General features: G+C 46.3%; 1 protein-coding gene across 1 annotated transcript in view; it reads right to left on the bottom strand.

Moving 5' to 3' along the window:
• Nucleotides 1-20,277, bottom strand: part of DGAT1 (diacylglycerol O-acyltransferase 1) — a 286,769-nt gene that overhangs the window by 33,560 nt on the left and 232,932 nt on the right. The window contains exons 14-15 of the mRNA XM_033933026.1: nucleotides 10,587-10,652; nucleotides 6,516-6,603 (exon numbers count right to left, since the gene is read on the bottom strand). Of these exons, the coding sequence (XP_033788917.1) occupies nucleotides 6,516-6,603; nucleotides 10,587-10,652 (154 nt within the window). The remainder of the gene's footprint in view (nucleotides 1-6,515; nucleotides 6,604-10,586; nucleotides 10,653-20,277) is intronic.

Below are 20,277 nucleotides of genomic sequence, written 5' to 3'. Positions count from 1 at the left end.
ACAAGAATATCAAGGTACTCGGGATGCTGAACGCATCAGAGCCCTAGAGACTCAATGCACCACCCTCCAAGCCCGTTTGAAAGACCAGGAGAACTGCGGGCATCGAAATAATCTGCGGATCCTGGGCTTACCGGAGAGCGTCCGCAACACAGACCTGTGGAAGCTGGTGGAGCGGTGGCCGCCGGAGCAGGTGGGCCTGAATCTGGCCGTGGCGCGGGCGGTGGTGGAGCGGATCCACCATATTGGTAACCTCTGCCAGGGTGAAACAAAACCACGCCCTGTGATCGCCCGCTTTCTGAACACAGCGATTAAAGATCAAATTCTTGCCCTGTATCGGAAGGCTGGCTCGGAGTATGAGGGTAAGAAAATGCTTCTTTTCAATGACTACTCGCCTGCAGTTGCAGCCAGCAGACGTGCCCTAGCCCCTTACTGCACTGAGCTGAGGAATCGGGGCGTCCGCTTCACCATGCTGTTCCCGGCGCGGGTACGCATTCAGGCAGCCTCTGGACCCCACTTCTGTGACAACCTGGCGGCATTGAAGACCTATGGTATGGCGCAGGATCTGATCAAGTTGGAAAACTGGTCCTCAACATGGCAGCTGGGCTTCAACGCAAAGAAGTGTAAGGTGATGCATCTCGGCAGCAGAAATCCATGCAGAACATACACCTTGAATGGAGAAACACTAGCTAAGACCTCAGAAGAACGGGACTTGGGAGTAATCATCAGTGCAGACATGAAGGCTGCCAAACAAGTAGAGAAGGCCTCATCCAAGGCAAGGAGGATGATGGGATGTATCAATAGAAGCTTCTTCAGCCGTAAACCTGAAGTCATGGTGAGACCTCATCTGGAGTACTGTGTGCAGTTCTGGAGGCCACATTACCGTAAAGATGTACTTCGAGCTGAGTCAGTCCAGCGAATGGCCACTAGGATGGTCTCCAGACTCAAGGGTCTCTCATACGAGGAAAGACTGGGCAAGTTGCAGCTCTACTCTTTAGAAGAGCGCAGGGAGAGGGGTGACATGATTGAGATATTTAAGTACGTCACAGGTCGTGTCGAGGTGGAAAACGACATATTCTTTCCTAAGGGACCTTCAGTCACAAGGGGGCACCCGCTCAAACTCAGAGGAGGGAGATTTGGTGGTGACACCAGGAAGTATTTCTTTACAGAAAGGGTGGTGGATCACTGGAACAAACTACCGGTGCAGGTGATCAAGGCCACTAGCGTGCTTGACTTTAAGAATAAATGGGACATCCACGTGGGATCTCTACGTGGGTCGAGCAGCACTCTGACTTAATGGGGTGGGACAGTAGAGTGGGCAGACTTGATGGGCTATAGCCCTTTTCTGCTGTCATCTTTCTATGTTTCTACACAGAGGGTCTGTGGGGAGCGGCAGCTCCGTGAACCTTCCCTTGGGGTCAATCGTGGGAACTGCTGTAATTTTTCTACCTTGGAGCCTGGGACTGTCAGCTTCTACCCTGGGCGGCACTGGGTCTTGGATGAGCTATGGGCAGTGCTTCTACCATTCACCTGATTTATCTCTTTGGCCCTACATGGGCCTTGCCTGCTGGCGGTTTGTTGACTAAGATGCACTGTATCTTGGCTGCCCAGTTGCCTGGCGGGACCTGCTTACTGACTACTTGGCTGGCTTCTGGGCCTGCGGAGCTGGGATGGAGTTTGGGGGGCTTGCTTGGACCACCTCTGGCCTTTACAGATGTGTACGCTGGGATGCCCCCAATGAGGTTTATGCCTGCTGGGGTGGCTGCGGCTCCATTAGATGTTGCCCATTTGCATTGCCCAGATACTTTTGGGATCCATGTTTTGTTTCTTGAACTCCTCTTTTCCTTTCTATGTGTAGTTCCCATGCCTGTTTATATTCTGCTGGGTCTATTTTATGGGAGTTTTGGTTGTTGTTTGGTATTGCTGGTTATTCTGTGGATCATTCCTTTTTCCTTTTCTTATTGCTTGGGTGGAGCGGGGGTGGGAGTGGGTATTCTTGGGTGGGTTTTTTTTACTTCACATAGTGGGGTTAGGGAAGGTTGTTGAGGATGGTGTGGGGGTGCGGGGATGGGGGAATGTGTGGGGGTAAGAGTGCTTTGTGGTGGGTTGTGTGGTGGGTGTTGTCTGAAACGGGTGCTTGGTGGATGGGGTGGTCTTTGAGGGGGGATGGGGGGTGGGTTCCTCTCAGCGACTGGGAGTTTTCCCTCTTTTTCCTCTCTCTGGGGGCTCAGCTAGGAGGCCTCCTGGGACGTCTATACATTTACCTTTTTGTTTCATCTTTGCAGTTCTCATGGCTATGGCTGACCTGACTTATACAACTCTTAATGTGGATGGTTTTCATTTCTCTCATCAAACGTAAGGTGTTGTCTTTTCTGAAGAGAGAGAGGGTATCGGTAGCCTTTTTACAGGAGACGCACCTTACTTCTAGTGAACACTCCAAATTGGTGAGGGATTGGGTGGGGGAGGCTGTCTACTCTTCCTATAATTCTAGGCAGAGGGGTGTCGCTATCCTTATCCACAAGGCAGTGGTGGCGGTCCAACACAAAACTATTGTGGACACTCAGGGCTGTTTCGTCCTCTGGGCTGGCACCCTTCAGGATAGACGTGTGGTCTTGTGCAATATATATGGCCCGAATGTATACGCTCACTTGTTCTTTTCCACTGTGCTGGCTCATCTGTTGGCCTTACCCAATTATGAACCCATTGTGGCAGGAGATTTTAACATTACTAGTGACCCTATGATAGACTGTAAACCTCCCAGGGTGGTGTGGGGAGACAACGAACAGATTGGCGTAAATTTTCTGATGAGCGAGTTGGGCCTGATTGATGTGTGGAGGGCTCATCATCCAGGGGAAGTAGATTTTACATTCTATTCTGGAGTGTATCATACTCATTCTAGACTGGATTACATTTTACTGTCGTCATAGTCCATTGGCCAGGTGGTGCGCACACATATCCTTGATGTTCCCTTCAGTGGCCACGCCGCTGTATCCCTCCATTATACACTGGCAGGGGCCTGTCCATGATTGCATCTGGAGTCTTAATGCCACACTCTACTTGGATAAAACTTTTCATGAATATCTCACGGCGGAATGGGATTTTTATTACCAAACCAATGCAGGAGGGGAGGTCTCCGATACCATTTTTTGGGAAGCCCCCAAAGCCTTTCTACGGGGGCGGATCATCGCCTATACGGTAAAGCAGCGCCGACAACGGGACGCGGCACTGGTGTCTCTTACTCGGCAATTGCGTCTGTGTAGGATTGCCTTACATGTGCAGCCCTCGGAGGATAATCGCGCAGCATATTTGAGCCTGCGTAAACAAGTAGACACTATTTTCACCAAGCGTGCTATGTCACATATTGATGTTTACAAGTTTCGGTTGTATCAATGGGGTAATAAGGCAGGCAAATTATTGGCTAATTTGGTGAGGCCGTTTCGGAAGGCTACTCGCATTTCTCGTATTCGGGCGAGTAATCATAATGTTCATATGGAGGAGACAGAGATACAGGACCAATTTGTTCACTTTTATCAGGACCTTTATGGGCCGGGCCCTTATGATCTGGCAGCCCATGATTCTTTCTTTCGAGATATTGCCCTACCTCGGGTGTCGGAACAACAGTTACTTATGTTGAATGCACCCATCTCTCATGTGACGAGATTCATACCGCAGTGGGGAAGTTGAAGCTGGCGAAAGCCCCTGGACCAGACAGGATGGGGCCTGAATTTTACAAAATTCTGAAACCTCAGATAGGACCAGCCCTGGTGGCTCTGTTCGCAGACATGCAGAGCACTGGTCGCGTCCTCCCTACACAGAGTCATGCTCACGTGGTGGTTCTACCGAAGCCAGGGAAGATCCCTATCTCTTTGTTGAACCAAGATATGAAGCTTCTTACAGCGATTCTGGCGAGTAGGCTAGCCCAGGTGATTCCCTCCCTGATCCATGCTGACCAGGTTGGCTACGTACCAGGATGTTTTGCATCCTCCAATATCCTACAGGCGTTGGTGGCCCTTAGGGAGGGTAGGAGCCAAGTAGGTGACAATCTTTTGGCTAGTCTGGACGCGGAAAAGGCCTCTGATAAGTTGACTTGGCCTTACCTTTTTTTGGGTGGTACAACAATTTGGTATTACAGGGTCCTTCCATCAGTGGATAACTCATCTTTATTCATCCCACATGGCCCAGCTACTCATTAATAAGCGAACGGCCTCCTTTTCCTTATTTCGGGGCACGCAACAGGGTTGCCCCTTATCCCCGCTGTTATTCATTTTAACCTTGGAGCCTCTAGCTCACAAAATCCGGATCTGCTTAGACATTTCGGACATTCGGGTGGGTAATGAGGAATGTAAAATTACTCTCTTTGCGGATGATATGTTGTTGTTTGTGAGCAGGGCTCGGGAATCGATCCCCCGCTTGACTACCCTTATTGGGACGTTTGGTGCGTTCTTGGGCCTATGTATCAACTTCAGCAAATCGGAGGCCTTACCTGTCTCCTCCCCATGTGTCTCGCACTCTGATCCAGCTTTCCCGTTCCGTTGGGCAAGTGGGGAACTTAAATATTTGGGAATTTTCCTTACTGCGGATTGGTCTACTGTTTACTGCCGTAACATCTCTGACCGGCTGAAAACTTTACAGGACTACTGTGCTTGCTGGGAAGATCTGCCTTTCTCTTTGTCTGGTAGAATTGCCCTTGTGAAGATGGTTTTGCTCCCTAAGCTACTCTATCCTCTACAGATGATCCTTCTTTGGCTTAAGTCTGCGGATGAACGCTCTTACTGTTCTTTTATCGGTTCCTTCATTTGGCACAATAAGAGAGCACGTACAAGCTGGCGGATGCTTACCCAGAGATGTGACGGGGAGGGGGGGGTTGGCTTTGCTGGACCTTCATTTTTATAAATGTTGCAGCCCTGCTATGTTGGGTTCATGAGCTCTTCACCGCAGAATCTCGCTTTGTTCCAGGGGGCTTGTTTGATTCTTGGACGGCTCCTTATCATGCGTTAGCATGCTTGACTTGCCCTCAGTGGCGCCATCCCCGCTTGGGTATTGCCTCGGTTTGGTTGTCTCCTTTACGCAGGGCGCTGCAGTGGTGGTAGCATCAGATTGGCAGGGGTCAGGGTAACTGGGCTTTTCAGGTGTGGGACCACCGGGGGGTATTGAGGCGCGATTCGGTTCTCGTCTTTGTATGGGTCATATGTCCTCGGTGGGCTCTGACCCTTTTGTTTTTCCCTCCTTCAACATCCTGTGCACCACCTGGGTCTTGCCTTGCATGCCATTTTTGGCTTACCTTCAGTTGCGGCATTTCTACCTGACTGCGCAGGCAGAGCAGGAGGACATCCTGCTGCCTAGGTTGGCTTCTAAGTGATCTGGGGTGATGGGGGAGGTTGTTACTCCGGAGGAGCTTCGGGCATGTTTCTCTAATGAAACTGCTGGGGTATGTAATGCACAGTTGCAGAAATCCAGTTTAAACTGCTTCACTGTACCTACTTTATCCGGCTCAGGGGGTTGCAGGCTGGCTTATGGGATTCGGCGTCTTGCATGAAATGTGAGCGCGCATCTGGGACTCTATTGCACATGCTTATTGAATGCCTGATATTGGGTGTTTACTGGAATGGGGTTTTGGATTTCATTGTCCAGATCCTGGGGGTGCCGGTTCAGTGGTCTTATCATATTCTAGTTCTGGGTCATGAGGTGGAATTCTTGGATCAGGGATTTACTGCTGCCCATTGGCGATTTGTCTTATGTTGCCCTTCTTGTAGCTAAACGGGGTGTACTCTGAAAGTGGATAGATGCAAAACCCCCGGTGCTGGTGGGATGAAGTGGGCACTTCGGGACATGGCCCATTGGGAGTTGTGGGGTCTAGAAGGGCATCAAGAGGGGCCTAGTCAGCTGTATAGGTCTCTTTGGGAACAGGTCACTGCTGCTTCTGCTGATCCTCTGTGAGGCTGCTGTGGTAATCTTTTTTCTCTTCTTCTTTCTTTCTCATATCACTGAGGGGTGTGGGTGGGGTTTCCGTCTTGCTTGATTGTGGGGGTTTTCTTCTTTAGGGATAAAGGGAGTAAACTGACAGACTGTGTGGTGGTCTGCAGGTTTTCCTTGGCTGCTCTGTGTGACCTAGGCCCTGCTGGGCACTGGCTGGTTTATCGCGTGGGGGGAGGGAGGCTTGCCTCTATTCTGATTGACTAGTATTATTGTTATTGTTCCCACTCCCTCTTCCCTCTTCTCTTGGACTATGTGCTGTACTTGTTCTGTTCCTTGGATACTGCTTGGTTGTGTTAGCTTTATATGTCTGTTTGCTTCTCAATAAAAATGTTTCAAACTAAAAAAAAACACACACGTTAAGGTGGCAGTGTAGAACATCCACGGATTATTCTTTGGATAAGCAACATGAAACCTATTTAGTCTTGATCTGAATTGATCCCTGCTGGGCTTGATGAACTTCACTCTATCCTAATATAGCAATGCTTTTACTAGTACAATCGCTCACCCAGACTATTCCAGGTGCAGAGAAGGAAGACCCTTACCTCATGGAAGAAAGCAGAGGCTAGGAATACTGCTGTCTGAGCCATCCACTTGGAAACTCCCCTCTTCATCATTGGCTTGTAAAAGTGCCTGAACAGAACCAAAGTGTGGAAAGGCTGATTAATCATCTTAAACATTTTTACACAGCACTTACTAAATTCCCCTATATGTGAGCACAATGTCTATGCAACATTCAAAGCTCAAGGTATTTTCCTCTTCCTCAATTGCATGAACCATGATCTTCAGTGTAAGTTGGGAGATCAACACAATCCCATCACACAAGGTCTGATACAGGATCTTGCCTAAGTCAGTACATTTTCCTCAACTGCTACCTCTTTTTTTAGCCCATCTTAAGACTCTCTTCTTCTGCCTTCCTTACAAGGCCCAATTATGACTCCATAAAATATATGTGTGCACTCTCATCCTTACAGAGGGCAATTCCAAAGTGGGATTTCTACATGTAAAGGCATGTTAATTTGATAAATTACTATATATACTCGAATATAGGATGAGATTTTGGGGCTAAAAAGAAAAAAAAAATGGCCCAATGGGGGTCTTGGCCTATATTCGGGTCATCCCCCAGTGACCACCCAAAACCCTCCCAGACTTCCTGCAGGCCTGCCTTAGGCCGGGACAGGAGGGTCCCTCCTGTCTCCTGCCCCAGCCAACACTAACAATTACCACCCTCTCTCCTTCCCTCTCTCGTGTACCTTTTCCCTGGTGGTCCAGCGTGTATGCCACGCTGAAATCCTTGGCATACAGGATCAAGCTTTTAGTACTCCCAGCCTGCCCTGCACCACTCCTTGATAGGCTGCCTCGAGAGCCGCAAGAACTGGCGGCAGCCTATCAAGGAGCGGTGCAGGGCCGGCTGGGAGCATGAAAAGCTCGCTCCTGTGTGCTGGCTCGAGTGCGCCGCTGGCTACTAGCTTTACAATCTGCAGGAGAATTTCAGCGCAGAATACACGCTGGACCACCAGGGAAAAGGTAAGCGAGGGAGGGTGGTAATTGTTAGTGTCGGCCGAGGCAGGAGATGGGAAGGACCCTCCTGTCTCGGCCTACCACTAGGTGGTTTAAGTTAAGGGGAAGGGTTAATCTGCTGGCTGGGTTGGAGGGCAGATGGGAGTACAGGACAATCAAGCCATTGTGACATCACTGATGAGGTTGGCTCTTTTTAGGGAGAAGAGGGTACAGGGAAGGAAGGTGGGACAGTATTCAGAGCCTGGCAGGAGGGGGGCTTGATTCACAGCCTGGTAGGGAATGGGACTGAGTGCAGGGAGGGAAGGGGGATAACTGCAGAACCTGGCAGGGGAGGGTGTGAGGGAGGGGATACTGGGTGCAGATCCTGGCATGGCATGGCACTTGAATATTAAGCCCCCGCCTTATATTCAAGTCAACAGTAGTTTAAGTTTCAAGTTTAATATAGTTTTGATTAATTGCTTAATCATAATTCTAAGCGATGTACATAACACTAAAATTACAAAATTTAGGGAACAATACAATACATAACAAGAACTGAGTTTTGCATGACTAATGACAAACTTAACAAACCCATAGACACAGGGAAAAGAACTACAAGTTACTTGATAGTAAATAAGACATTCAAGGAAAATACATGAGGAAAGGAGAAAGTCTGTATACTTAAGTGAAGCTATACAGTAAAGTTAAAATCAGGCCAGTAAACTAGCTTGCTAATTATCAAGCCAAATTAGTCTTACCACCTGCTGTTGGACACTGAGATAGACTGGATTACTAGGGGGAAGTCTATCCTAATATACAAGTTTGTTCTCAGTCTCCACCTGCTGGTCGCAGTGAGGTAGGGTCTGATAAAGGGGATGGAAAACCTTTCATACGCTGAGAGATTGGAGAAACTGGGTCTCTTTTCCCTGGAGAAGAGGAGACTTAGAGGGGATATGATAGAGACTTATAAGATCATGAAGGGCATAGACAGAGTAGAGAGGGACAGATTCTTCAAACTTTCGAATAATAAAAGAACAAGAGGGCATTCAGAAAAGTTGAAAGGGGACAGATTCAAAATGAATGCTAGGAAGTTCTTCTTTACCCAACGTGTGGTGGACACCTGGAATGCGCTTTCAGAGAGTGTAATAGGGCAGAGTACGGTACTGGGGTTCAAGAAAGGATTGGACAATTTCCTGTTGGAAAAGGGGATAGAGGGGTATAGATAGAGGATTACTGTACAGGTGATAAAGGCCAGCAGCGTGACGGATTTTAAGAGAAAATGGGATACTCACGTGGGATCTTTAAGGGAGTAAATTCAGGGGAGGGGATACTTGGAATGGGCAGACTTGGTGGGCTATAGCCCTTTTCTGCTGCTTTTTTCTATGTTTCTGTGTTTCTATGTTTCTATGTCCTGGACCTGTTGGGCCGCTGCGTGAGCGGACTGCTGGGCACGATGGACCTCAGGTCTAACCCAGCAGAGGCATTGCTTATGTTCTTATGTAGGTATATTACCCATTCGTAAAGACCATACTAGTCTAACAGGCGCTACAGAATCTGTCTTATGAGCATAGTTCAACAGCTTCAAAATAACCACTCATGGCCTCTCCTCTGTCATGTGCTTAGGGCCCAAGCTATGTGCTCGTTCAATCCAGAGTGGCACCACAGTGGTTTGTAAAGCCAAAGAATCTACCATCCAAGACTCCAAAAATCCTCTGAGCTCAGTATCTACAATGGATTCAGACAAGCCCACCAGGCGAATATTTCCCCAGTACGATCGATTCTCCAGGTCATCAACCATGTACTCCAAGGCCTGCACTTTCACTTGAAGCTCATGACTGGTAGAGTTCAAATGTTGCATATTATCGTCCAAGTCCAAGACTCCCCCAGTAAGTGATTCAAGACTGCCATCTAGCACATCCAATTTATCAGTAATATATTGTAAGCTTTTATCCAAGCAGGAGTGAATAGTGCTGTTCACCTCAGCCACGATCTCAGTCACCCACACCGAACTCATCAAAGTCTCTGTGCTCTCCATGTCGGCCATCTTGGAATCCACATGCGTCAATTTATCTTTGTCCTTGCAGGGAGCTTTCGTGGCCATAATCCCGGTTGAGTGTCACCCAAACAAAAAGGGTAATGCTACCAAGTAATATCGCTCTGGGTTTGGGAGGATACATGCAGGAAAAAAACACACAAAATAAGGAGAAAAGAGTAGGAGCCCGGAAGCTCAGAGCTGATACGACCACATCATGTGACCCCCCTCCCTGCATAATTTTACCAACTTGGCAATAACCACCCTGAGCTGTTGTGTACTACTGTTCAAAGAGTCCAATCTATGTGCTCTCTCCATTCAGAACTTCCCCCATTGAGGTTTTAGTTGAAGCTGAGTGGGCATCCATTCTTCAAGGAAACCTATGAGTTCACCTTTATCAGGATCTTTAAGACCAGACCATTTGACCTAATGCTATAGATGCATACTGTCAACGGTGAGCTTGCTTAGAGATACCTATTACAACAACAATTTATTATTTCTATAGTGCTACCAAGTGCACGCAGCACTGCACATTGTACATGCACGCAGCACTGCACATTGTACAGCACTGTGCATTGTACATGCACGCAGCACTGCACATTGTACATATCTAATTATGACAGATGCAGGAGAAAAAGGGAGTCAGAACATAATGCTCATGTAGGGAATTACTTACTCTGAATGCAGCTACACCATCCTTACCTCCCCATATTCCCCTTTAACAGCCTGGAAACAATTTATAACACACCAGTAAGTGTGTATATATATTTCCAGTGCATGCACAGTTAGTTCCTGCATTCTCTGTGGATATCTTGAAAACACAAATGGCTTGGGGGTCGTCAGGATTCGTTTGGGAAGCCTGACAGTTGTATAGTACTACTAAACATAGACCAGACTTAAAATCATTTTTACTGGCAGAGCCATCGGCAGGAATACTTAAGGACACCATTTCAAGCTCTTGGAAGTAATGGTGTCCAGGGCTGAATTCTTGGTGAGAACAGTGATGTAGATCTGTGTTCAAATATGTGCCTGGGCACAGCCCTGGTAAGAGCGTTAACAAAACTGCTGCAGATTGGTACCGTACCTGAGACACCACCTGTGAACAGGAATGTTCCAATTTTGCCAGAAGTAAGTGACTGTCTCGGCGTTCCTGTGGAAGAAGAAACACACATTCCTCAGACACAGGAGCAGTGAACATAAACAGGGACATAAAAGCAGTATTTCTACTCCATAATATCACCAAGGAGTACAGGAAACAGCAGAAATGTTAAAAAGAAAAATAGAGAAGCACCAGCTATTTGTGGGAAGGCCCAGAAGGCTCAATATTCAGCAAAGCTGTTAAGTTTATGGAAATACCTTCAAAGTCAGCAGCTAAGTCCTGCTGCTGAATATAACCACTTACACTCATCCAGATAAATTTGCAACCTATCTCTGAAAACAGGTGTGATTCCGGAGGATTGGAAGATAGCCAATGTTGCCCCATCTTTAAAAAGGGATCAAGAGGAGACCCGGGAAACTACAGACCAGTGAGTCTGACCTCTGTTCCGGGGAAAATGGCGGAAGCACTAATAAAAGAAAAAATTGATGAACATTTTGAAAAACACGAACTTCTGATAACCAGCCAACATGGTTTCTGCAGGGGGAGATCGTGCTTAACTAACTTATTGCACTTCTTCGAGGGAATTAACAAACAGATGGACAAAGGAGACCCCATAGACATCATATACCTAGATTTCCAGAAAGCCTTTGACAAGGTGCCTCATGAACGTCTACTCCGGAAACTGAAGAACCATGGGGTGGACGGAGACGTGCATAGATGGATCAGAAACTGGTTAGTGGGTAGGAAACAGAGGGTAGGGGTGAAGGGACACTACTCAGACTGGAGGAAGGTCACGAGTGGTGTTCCGCAGGGCTCAGGGCTCGGGCCGCTGCTATTTAATATATTCATAAATGATCTAGAAACAGGAACAAAGAGTGAGATAATAAAATTTGCGGACGACACCAAACTATTTAGTGGAGCTCGGACAAAAGAGGACTGTGAAAAATTGCAAAGGGACTTGGACAAATTGGGGGAATGGGCAGAGAGATGGCAGATGAAGTTCAATGTTGAGAAGTGTAAAGTATTGCATGTGGGAATCAGAAACCCGAGGCACAGCTATATGATGGGAGGGATGTTATTGAATGAGAGTACCCAAGAAAGGGACTTGGGAGTAATGGTGGACATGACAATGAAGCCGACGGCACAGTGCGCAGCGGCCGCAAAGAGAGCGAATAGAATGCTGGGTATAATCAAGAAGGGTATTACAACAAGAACGAAAGAAGTTATCCTGCCGCTGTACCGGGCAATGGTGCGTCCGCATCTTGAGTACTGCGTCCAGTATTGGTCACCATACCTTAAGAAGGATATGGTGTTACTCGAGAGAGTTCAGAGGAGAGCGACATGACTGATTAAGGGGATGGAAAGCCTTTCATACGCTGAGAGATTGGAGAAACTGGGTCTCTTTTCCCTGGAGAAGAGAAGACTTAGAGGGGATATGATAGAGACTTACAAGATCATGAAGGGCATAGAGAGAGTAGAGAGGGACAGATTCTTCAAACTTTCAGAACATAAAAAAACAAGAGGGCATTCGGAAAAGTTGAAAGGGGACAGATTCAAAACGAATGCTAGGAAGTTCTTCTTTACCCAACGTGTGGTGGACACCTGGAATGCGCTTCCAGAGGACGTTATAGAGCAGCGAACGGTACTGGGGTTTAAGAAAGGATTGGACAATTTCCTGCTGGAAAAGGGGATAGAGGGGTATAGATAAAAGATTACTGCACAGGTCCTGGACCTGATGGGCCGCCGCGTGAGCGGACTGCTGGGCGCGATGGACCTCAGGTCTGACCCAGCGGAGGCATTTCTTATGTTCAAGCTTAACATTTGAGGAGCCCAAATTAAGGGGTAATTTTTAAAAAAGATATTTCTATAGAAAGCGTGTTGTTTTTTTAATTTCCTGGAAAACGTGTGCTTAAGTTTATTTGACCTGAGCTGGAACGTTTCCAGGGGTAAGGCTATGGTGGAATTTGAATGTACACACAGGCTTTATAAAATAAATGCATATGAACAGAAAATAAACTGGGAAATCAGCAAATTGATAAGGATCTGATTGTGGATATCCAAAAGTTTGGAAGGAAAGAGGTTTGGTTTGATATAACGGCTAAAGTGGAGAGCGGCCGCACGATACTTAAAGTCCTAGATTTCAAACGTACGGACTTTAATGCAATGGGAAAGTACCTGAAGAAAGAGCAGTTAGGATGGGAGGACATAAGAGAAGTGGAAAGACAGTGGTCTAAGCTGAAAGGAGCGATAAAAATGGCTACGGACCTTTATGTGAAGAAAATCAATAAAAACAAGAGAAAAAGGAAGCCGATATGGTTCTCCAACCTAGTGGCTGAGAAAATAAAGGCGAAAGAGTTGGCGTTCATGAAATATAAAAAAACCCAAGAAGAGGAGAGCAGAAAGGACTACAGGGTGAAACTGAAAGAAGCCAAGAGAGAGATACGTTTGGCGAAGGCACAGGCGGAAGAACAAATGGCTAAAAATGTAAAACAGGGAGATAAAAATTTTTTCAGATATATTAGTGAAAGGAGGAAGATAAAAAATGGAATTGCTAGGCTAAAAGATGCTGGGAACAAATATGTGGAGAGTGATGAGGAGAAAGCAAATGTGCTAAACAAATACTTCTGTTCTGTGTTCACAGAAGAAAATCCTGGAGAAGGACCGAGATTGTCTGGCAAAGTTACACGAGAAAATGGAGTAGATTCTGCGCCGTTCACGGAGGAGGGTGTTTATGAGCAACTTGAAAAACTGAAGGTGGACAAAGCGATGGGACCAGACGGGATCCATCCCAGGATACTAAGGGAGCTCAGAGAGGTTCTGGCTTGTTCAACAAATCTCTGGAGACGGGAGTGATTCCTGGGGATTGGAGGAGAGCGGATGTGGTCCCTATTCATAAAAGTGGTCACAGGGATGAAGCAGGAAACTACAGGCCGGTGAGCCTCACTTCAGTTGTTGGAAAAATAATGGAAGTGTTGCTGAAAGAAAGGTTAGTGTATTTCCTTGAATCTAATGGGTTACAGGATCCGAGGCAACATGGCTTTACAAAAGGTAAATCATGCCAAACGAACCTGATTGAATTTTTTGATTGGGTGACCAGAGAGCTGGATCGAGGACATATGCTAGATGTAATTTACTTGGATTTCAGCAAAGCCTTTGATACAGTTCCTCATAAGAGGCTGTTGAACAAACTTGAAGAGCTGAAGTTAGGACCCAAAGTGGTGAACTGGGTCAGAAACTGGCTGTCGGACAGACGCCAGAGGGTGGTGGTTAATGGAAGTCGCTCGAAGGAAGGAAAGGTGACTAGTGGAGTCCCTCAGGGTTCGGTGCTGGGGCCAATCCTGTTCAATATGTATGTAAGTGACATTGCTGAAGGGTTAGAAGGAAAAGTGTGCCTTTTTGCAGATGATACCAAGATTTGTAACAGAGTAGACACCGAAGAGGGAGTGGAAAATATGAAAAAGGATCTGCAAAAGTTAGAAGAATGGTCTAATGCCTGGCAACTAAAATTCAATGCAAAGAAATGCAGAGTAATGCATTTGGGGATTAATAATAGGAAGGAACCGTATATGCTGGGAGGAGAGAAGCTGATATGCACGGACGGGGAGAGGGACCTTGGGGTGATAGTGTCCGAAGATCTAAAGGCGAAAAAACAGTGTGACAAGGCAGTGGCTGCTGCCAGAAGGATTCTGGGCTGTATAAAGAGAGGCGTAGTCAGTAGAAGGAAGAAGGTGTTGATGCCCCTGTACAGGTCATTGGTGAGGCCCCACTTGGAGTATTGTGTTCAGTTTTGGAGACCGTATCTGGCGAAAGACGTAAGAAGACTTGAGGCGGTCCAGAGGAGGGCGACGAAAATGATAGGAGGCTTGCGCCAGAAGACGTATGAGGAGAGACTGGAAGCCCTGAATATGTATACCCTAGAGGAAAGGAGAGACAGGGGAGATATGATTCAGACGTTCAAATACTTAAAGGGTATTAACGTAGAACAAAATCTTTTCCAGAGAAAGGAAAATGGTAAAACCAGAGGACATAATTTGAGGTTGAGGGGTGGTAGATTCAGGGGCAATGTTAGGAAATTCTACTTTACGGAGAGGGTGGTGGATGCCTGGAATGCGCTCCCGAGAGAGGTGGTGGAGAGTAAAACTGTGACTGAGTTCAAAGAAGCGTGGGATGAACACAGAAGATTTAGAATCAGAAAATAATATTAAAGATTGAACTAGGCCAGTTACTGGGCAGACTTGTACGGTCTGCGTCTGTGTATGGCCGTTTGGAGGAGGATGGGCAGGGGAGGGCTTCAATGGCTGGGAGGGTGTAGATGGGCTGGAGTAAGTCTTAACAGAGATTTCGGCAGTTGGAACCCAAGCACAGTACCGGGTAAAGCTTTGGATTCTCGCCCAGAAATAGCTAAGATGAAAAAAAAAAAATAAAAAATTTAAATTGAATCAGGTTGGGCAGACTGGATGGACCATTCGGGTCTTTATCTGCCGTCATCTACTATGTTACTATGTTACTATAAAGGTTAAACTGAACGGCCAAGAAGCCAAACTGCAAACAGTGAAATACCACAGAAACAATGCTACATAGCCTCTAATACTCTGCAAAACATAAATATAGCAGATGTAAATTTGAAAACAATGACAATCACCACTTTACAAATTAACAAATAGAAATAAAGCAAAAATTGATACCATTTTATTGGACTAATCAATTTTTCAATTAACTTTCAGAGGCCATAGCCTCCACCTTTAGGTCAATATAGTATACTGCTATTACATTATATAGTCCTGACCTGAGAAAAAGGGTTTTGGTCTCTGAAAGTTAGTAAAAAATTTATTAAAATTAGTTCAATAAAAAGATTACCTTATTTTCTGCTTATAAAAGTTTTATCACTACAACTACAATACTATTTTATTCTAAAGCAACAAAAAAATATTTTTCTACCTTTTGTCATGTCTGCTTTAATCATCTTGTCTTCACTCTCTTCTTTTTAGCCAGCATCTGTCCTATTTCTGTCTTCCATGCAGCATCAGCCCCTTCCATCCACTGTCCGCCCTCTCCCGTTCCATACAGCATCTTCCCTCTTTCTATGCTCCTCCATAAATTGCCAGTGATTCCCTCTGACGCGCCACTGATGACATCATCAGTGATGCACTAGAGGGAATCACTGGCAGGAGAAAGCCGTGAAGCAGCCTGCTTAGAGTGCTGCGGTGCTGTTTAGAGTCTTGTGATGGGAGGTAGGGAGAGATAGGAGAGGAGGGTTGGGGGTGCACGGGTCGGGGGCCCAAGATGATGACGACGCTGTTGCTGCTGCTGGCGAATCCAGCAAAGGTGAGGCCCTAAAGCACGGCACCGGCAGGCCCCCCTGACCATTTCGGCCCCTAGGCCTGAGCCTACTGGGCCTACCCTTTAATCTGGACCTGGCCACAGCACTGAACTTCTGAAAAGGGAATTACAAAGGGATGAGAATAATGGTGGGGAAGAAGATTAAGAAGAGGATAAGCACTGTAAAAACGCTAGAGCAAGCATGGTCCCTTTTTAAGGACATAGTCACCGAGGCGCAAAATCTATATATACCGCGTATCAACAAGGGATCCAAGAGGAAAAAGAACAAGGAATCGGTGTGGCTCACTGCAGTGGTAAAGGAAGCGATCAGAGACAAGAAGACTTCATTTAAGGAATGGAAAAGGTCAAAAACGGACAAAAACTGGAAAAAGAACAAACAAAGCAGGTGCCAAAAGAGACCATGAGGAAAAAATAACCAAGGAGACAAAAACCTTAAAGCCATTTTTTTCGATATATTAAGGGGAAATGACCCGCGAAGGAAGCGGTGGGGCCGTTGGATGACCATGGAATAAAGGGAGTGCTAAAGGAGGACAAAGCCATCACCGACACACTAAACACATTTTTTGCGTCTGTATTTACCAAAGAGGATATATGCAACATACCGCAAGCCGACAGGCTATATTCAAGAAACGAAGACGGTAAACTGACAGAGTTGACGGTCAGTCTAGTAGAGGTATGCAGGCAGATTGATAGGCTTAAAATCGATAAATCCCCAGGACCAGATGGCATCCATCCGAGGGTAATCAAGGAACTGAAAGGGGCTATAGCTGAACTGCTCCAACTAATAGCCAATCTGTAGATCAAATCGGGAAGGATTCTGGAAGACTGGAAAGTAGTGAATGTTACGCCAATCTTCAAGAAAGGTTTGAGGGGAGAACCGGGAAACTACAGACCGGTGAGTCTGACCTCGGTACCGGGAAAGATGGTAGAGGTGCTGATAAAGGACCACATCATTGATCACCTTGACAGACACAACCTGATGAAGACCAGCCAGCACGGCTTCAGCAAAGGTATATCTGGATTTTCAGAAGGCTTTCGACAAGGTCTGGCATGAACGACTGCTTTGAAAAATTGCAAGCCATGGAATTGAGAGTGAAATACGCATGTGGATTAAAAACTGGTTGGCGGATTGGAAACAGAGAGTGGGGCTAAATGGACAATACTCGGACTGGAAAAGCATCACGAGTGGAGTGCGCAGGGTTCGGTGCTTGGGCCCGTACTCTTCAACATATTTATAAATGACCTGGAAATTGGTACGACAAGCGAGGTGATTAAATTTGCAGACGATACAAAGTTATTCAGAGTAGTGAAGACACAGGATTGCGAAGACCTGCAATCTGACAAACACGCTCAAGAAATGGGCAGCGACATGGCAAATGAGGTTTAACATGGATAAGTGTAAGGTGATGCATGTTGGTAACAAAAATCTTATACTCAAAGATCGCAAAAGTAGTCCACTTGACGTCTCGAATTATCGCCCAATTGCAAATATTCCATTTATGGCAAAACTTGTTGAGAAAATTGTTTTTCGTCAAATTTCAGACTTCATTGAACAAACAAATGTCTTCCACCCAAACCAGACTGGATTCCGCCAACACCATTCCACTGAACTTTCACTTATCGGGCTAACTACTAAAATTCTTTATCATTTAGACCATCATCAGTCAGTATTACTTATCTCATTAGATCTCTCATCAGCCTTTGAAACCATTGACCATAACTTCTCCTATCAAGATTACATGACATTGGTATTACAGATCAAGTCCTTGACTGGTTTTCTTCTTTCTTTACAGATCGGATTTCTAAGGTTGTATTTAATTCAATATCTTCAGACTCTTTTACAACTGATTATGATATTCCGCAAGGTTCAAGTCTATCCCCTCTGCTTTTCAATATTTTCTTAGCTCCTCTACTAACTTTAGGCCAATCCATCGGTTTTACAACTTTTGCTTACGTGGACGACATCCAATTAATACATCCAATAGACTTAAAAAATCCGAATGAAATTACCATCATTAATGAAAAATTAGAAAAGATTAATTCTTGGCTTGATGCATATATGCTCTTCTTGAATATAAATAAATCAAAATTAATGATTTTTCCTTTCAAAGACAGCCTCTCATTACTAATCCCCCCTAAACTCAAAAATTTCCCTATCAAAGTGGTACCCTCTTTAAAATTACTAGGAGTCACTTTTGGCTGCAAATTTACCTATCACTAACATATTAGCACAGTGGTCCAATGTTACTTTCATTGACTACACATAATTAAAGCTTTAGCAAAACTGTTAGAGCCTGCGTCCTTGAATATTTTAATCCAGGGGTGTCCAACACGCGGCCCCGTGAATAATTTTTTGCGGCCTCACTCGCGCTCGAGGACGATTTGATATTTTCCTCTGCTGCTCTCAGCTGTTTCCTCTCTTGCCGGCTCCCTCCTCCGTCTTGCTGCAGCGTTCACTCAAAACCGTGGGCAGCGGCTCCTACGTGCCTCCTGCGGATGACACGGAAGCGTTCCCTCTGACGTCGTGACATCAGAGGGAACACTTCCAGATCAGCCACGGGAGGCGCGTGGGAATCGCTGCCCACGGCTTTGAGCAAACACTGCAAGACGGAGGAGTGAACCGGTAAGATGGTGAACATCCGCAGCCCAGAACTACCATATGGCAGGGGACCCAGTGGACTTGTGCCTAGGAGCCCTCAACTAATTAATCCTGCCCTGATCAGACCCTTCTTCCAGCTCAACCACCAGTCCCAGCATCTGCCACCATTAGACCCTCTTCTCCATGCCCCAGCCCTCTTCTCACATCTCTTTCTTCATCTCCTCCTTCTCCATCTTCCAGAATCAGCCCCCTTCTCTCATCCTTCTTCTAGACAAGTCATGAGATCTTTCTCCCAACTCAACATCCAGCCCCAATATTAGCCCCCTTTTCCCATCTAAAGCATCAGACTCTTTCTTAATCTATCTGCTGACAGCATTAGTTTCTTTCTCTTTCTCCTGTCCTCTCCCCGATCCAGCACTTTCCCTAGTCTAGTCCATCAATCTTGTCCAGCACTACCCCTTTGTCTTGTTCCTTTGCCCACTTCCCTGAAAATAGAGTCTGGCATTATTCCTCGTTCCCCGCAAGTAGTGTCTGCCGGTTATGGCTCTTACTGAGAGCACGTGAAAAGAAAAGCTACTCTGGCTGCCACTTAGGGTGTGAATTCTAACAGAGGGAATGCAGGGGTCTGGCCCATCCCCATTTCTTTTCTCTCTCCTTCCTGGGACACATGGATCTTTGCGTGGTTTGGATCAAGCCGGAGCAAATGGGCTCTGCTAATACACTGTGAATGCAGATTTGGGAAACTTTGCAGGGTCTACGGGCCCGGCGCAGAGTGGGATCAGCTCATCGCAGCCCACTGCATTATCTGTGACATAAGTAACATAGTAGATGACGGCAGATAAAGACCCGAATGGTCCATCCAGTCTGCCCAACCTGATTCAATTTAAATTTTTTAATTTTTTCTTCTTAGCTATTTCTGGGCAAGAATCCAAAGCTTTACCCTGTACTGTGCTTGGGTTCCAACTGCCGAAATCTCTGTTAAGACTTACTCCAGCCCATCTATACCCTCCCAGCCATTGAAGCCCTCTCCAGCCCATCCTCCACCAAAAGGCCATATACAGACACAGACCGTGCAAGTCTGCCCAGTACTGGCCTTAGTTCAATATTTAATATTATTTTCTGATTCTAGATCCTCTGTGTTCATCCCATGCTTCTTTGAACTCAGTCACAGTTTTACTCTCTACCACCTCTCTCGGGAGCGCATTCCAGGCATCCACCACCCTCTCCATAAAGTAGAACTTCCTAACATTGCCCATGAATCTACCACCCTTCAACTTCAAATTATGTCCTCTGGTTTTACCATTTTCCTTTCTCTGGAAAAGATTTTGTTCAACGATAATACCCTTCAAGTATTTGAATGTCTGAATCATATCTCCCCTGTCTCTCCTTTCCTCTAGGGTATACATATTCAGGGCTTCCAGTCTCTCCTCATACGTCTTCTGGCGCAAGCCTCCTATCATTTTCGTCGCCCTCCTCTGGACCTCAAGTCTTCTTACGTCCTTCGCCAGATACGGTCTCCAAAACTGAACACAATACTCCAAGTGGGGCTTTACCAATGACCTGTACAGGGGCATCAACACCTTCTTCCTTCTACTGACCACGCCTCTCTTTATACAGCCCAGCATCCTTCTGGCAGCAGCCACTGCCTTGTCACACTGTTTTCTCGCCTTTAGATCTTAGGACACTATCACCCCAAGGTCCCTCTCCCCGTCCGTGTATATCAGCTTCTCTCCTCCC

This window comes from Geotrypetes seraphini, chromosome 2 (assembly GCF_902459505.1).
Source record: "Geotrypetes seraphini chromosome 2, aGeoSer1.1, whole genome shotgun sequence".
Taxonomy (NCBI): Eukaryota; Metazoa; Chordata; class Amphibia; order Gymnophiona; family Dermophiidae; genus Geotrypetes; species Geotrypetes seraphini.
This window is presented reverse-complemented; position numbering and strand designations above follow the sequence as displayed.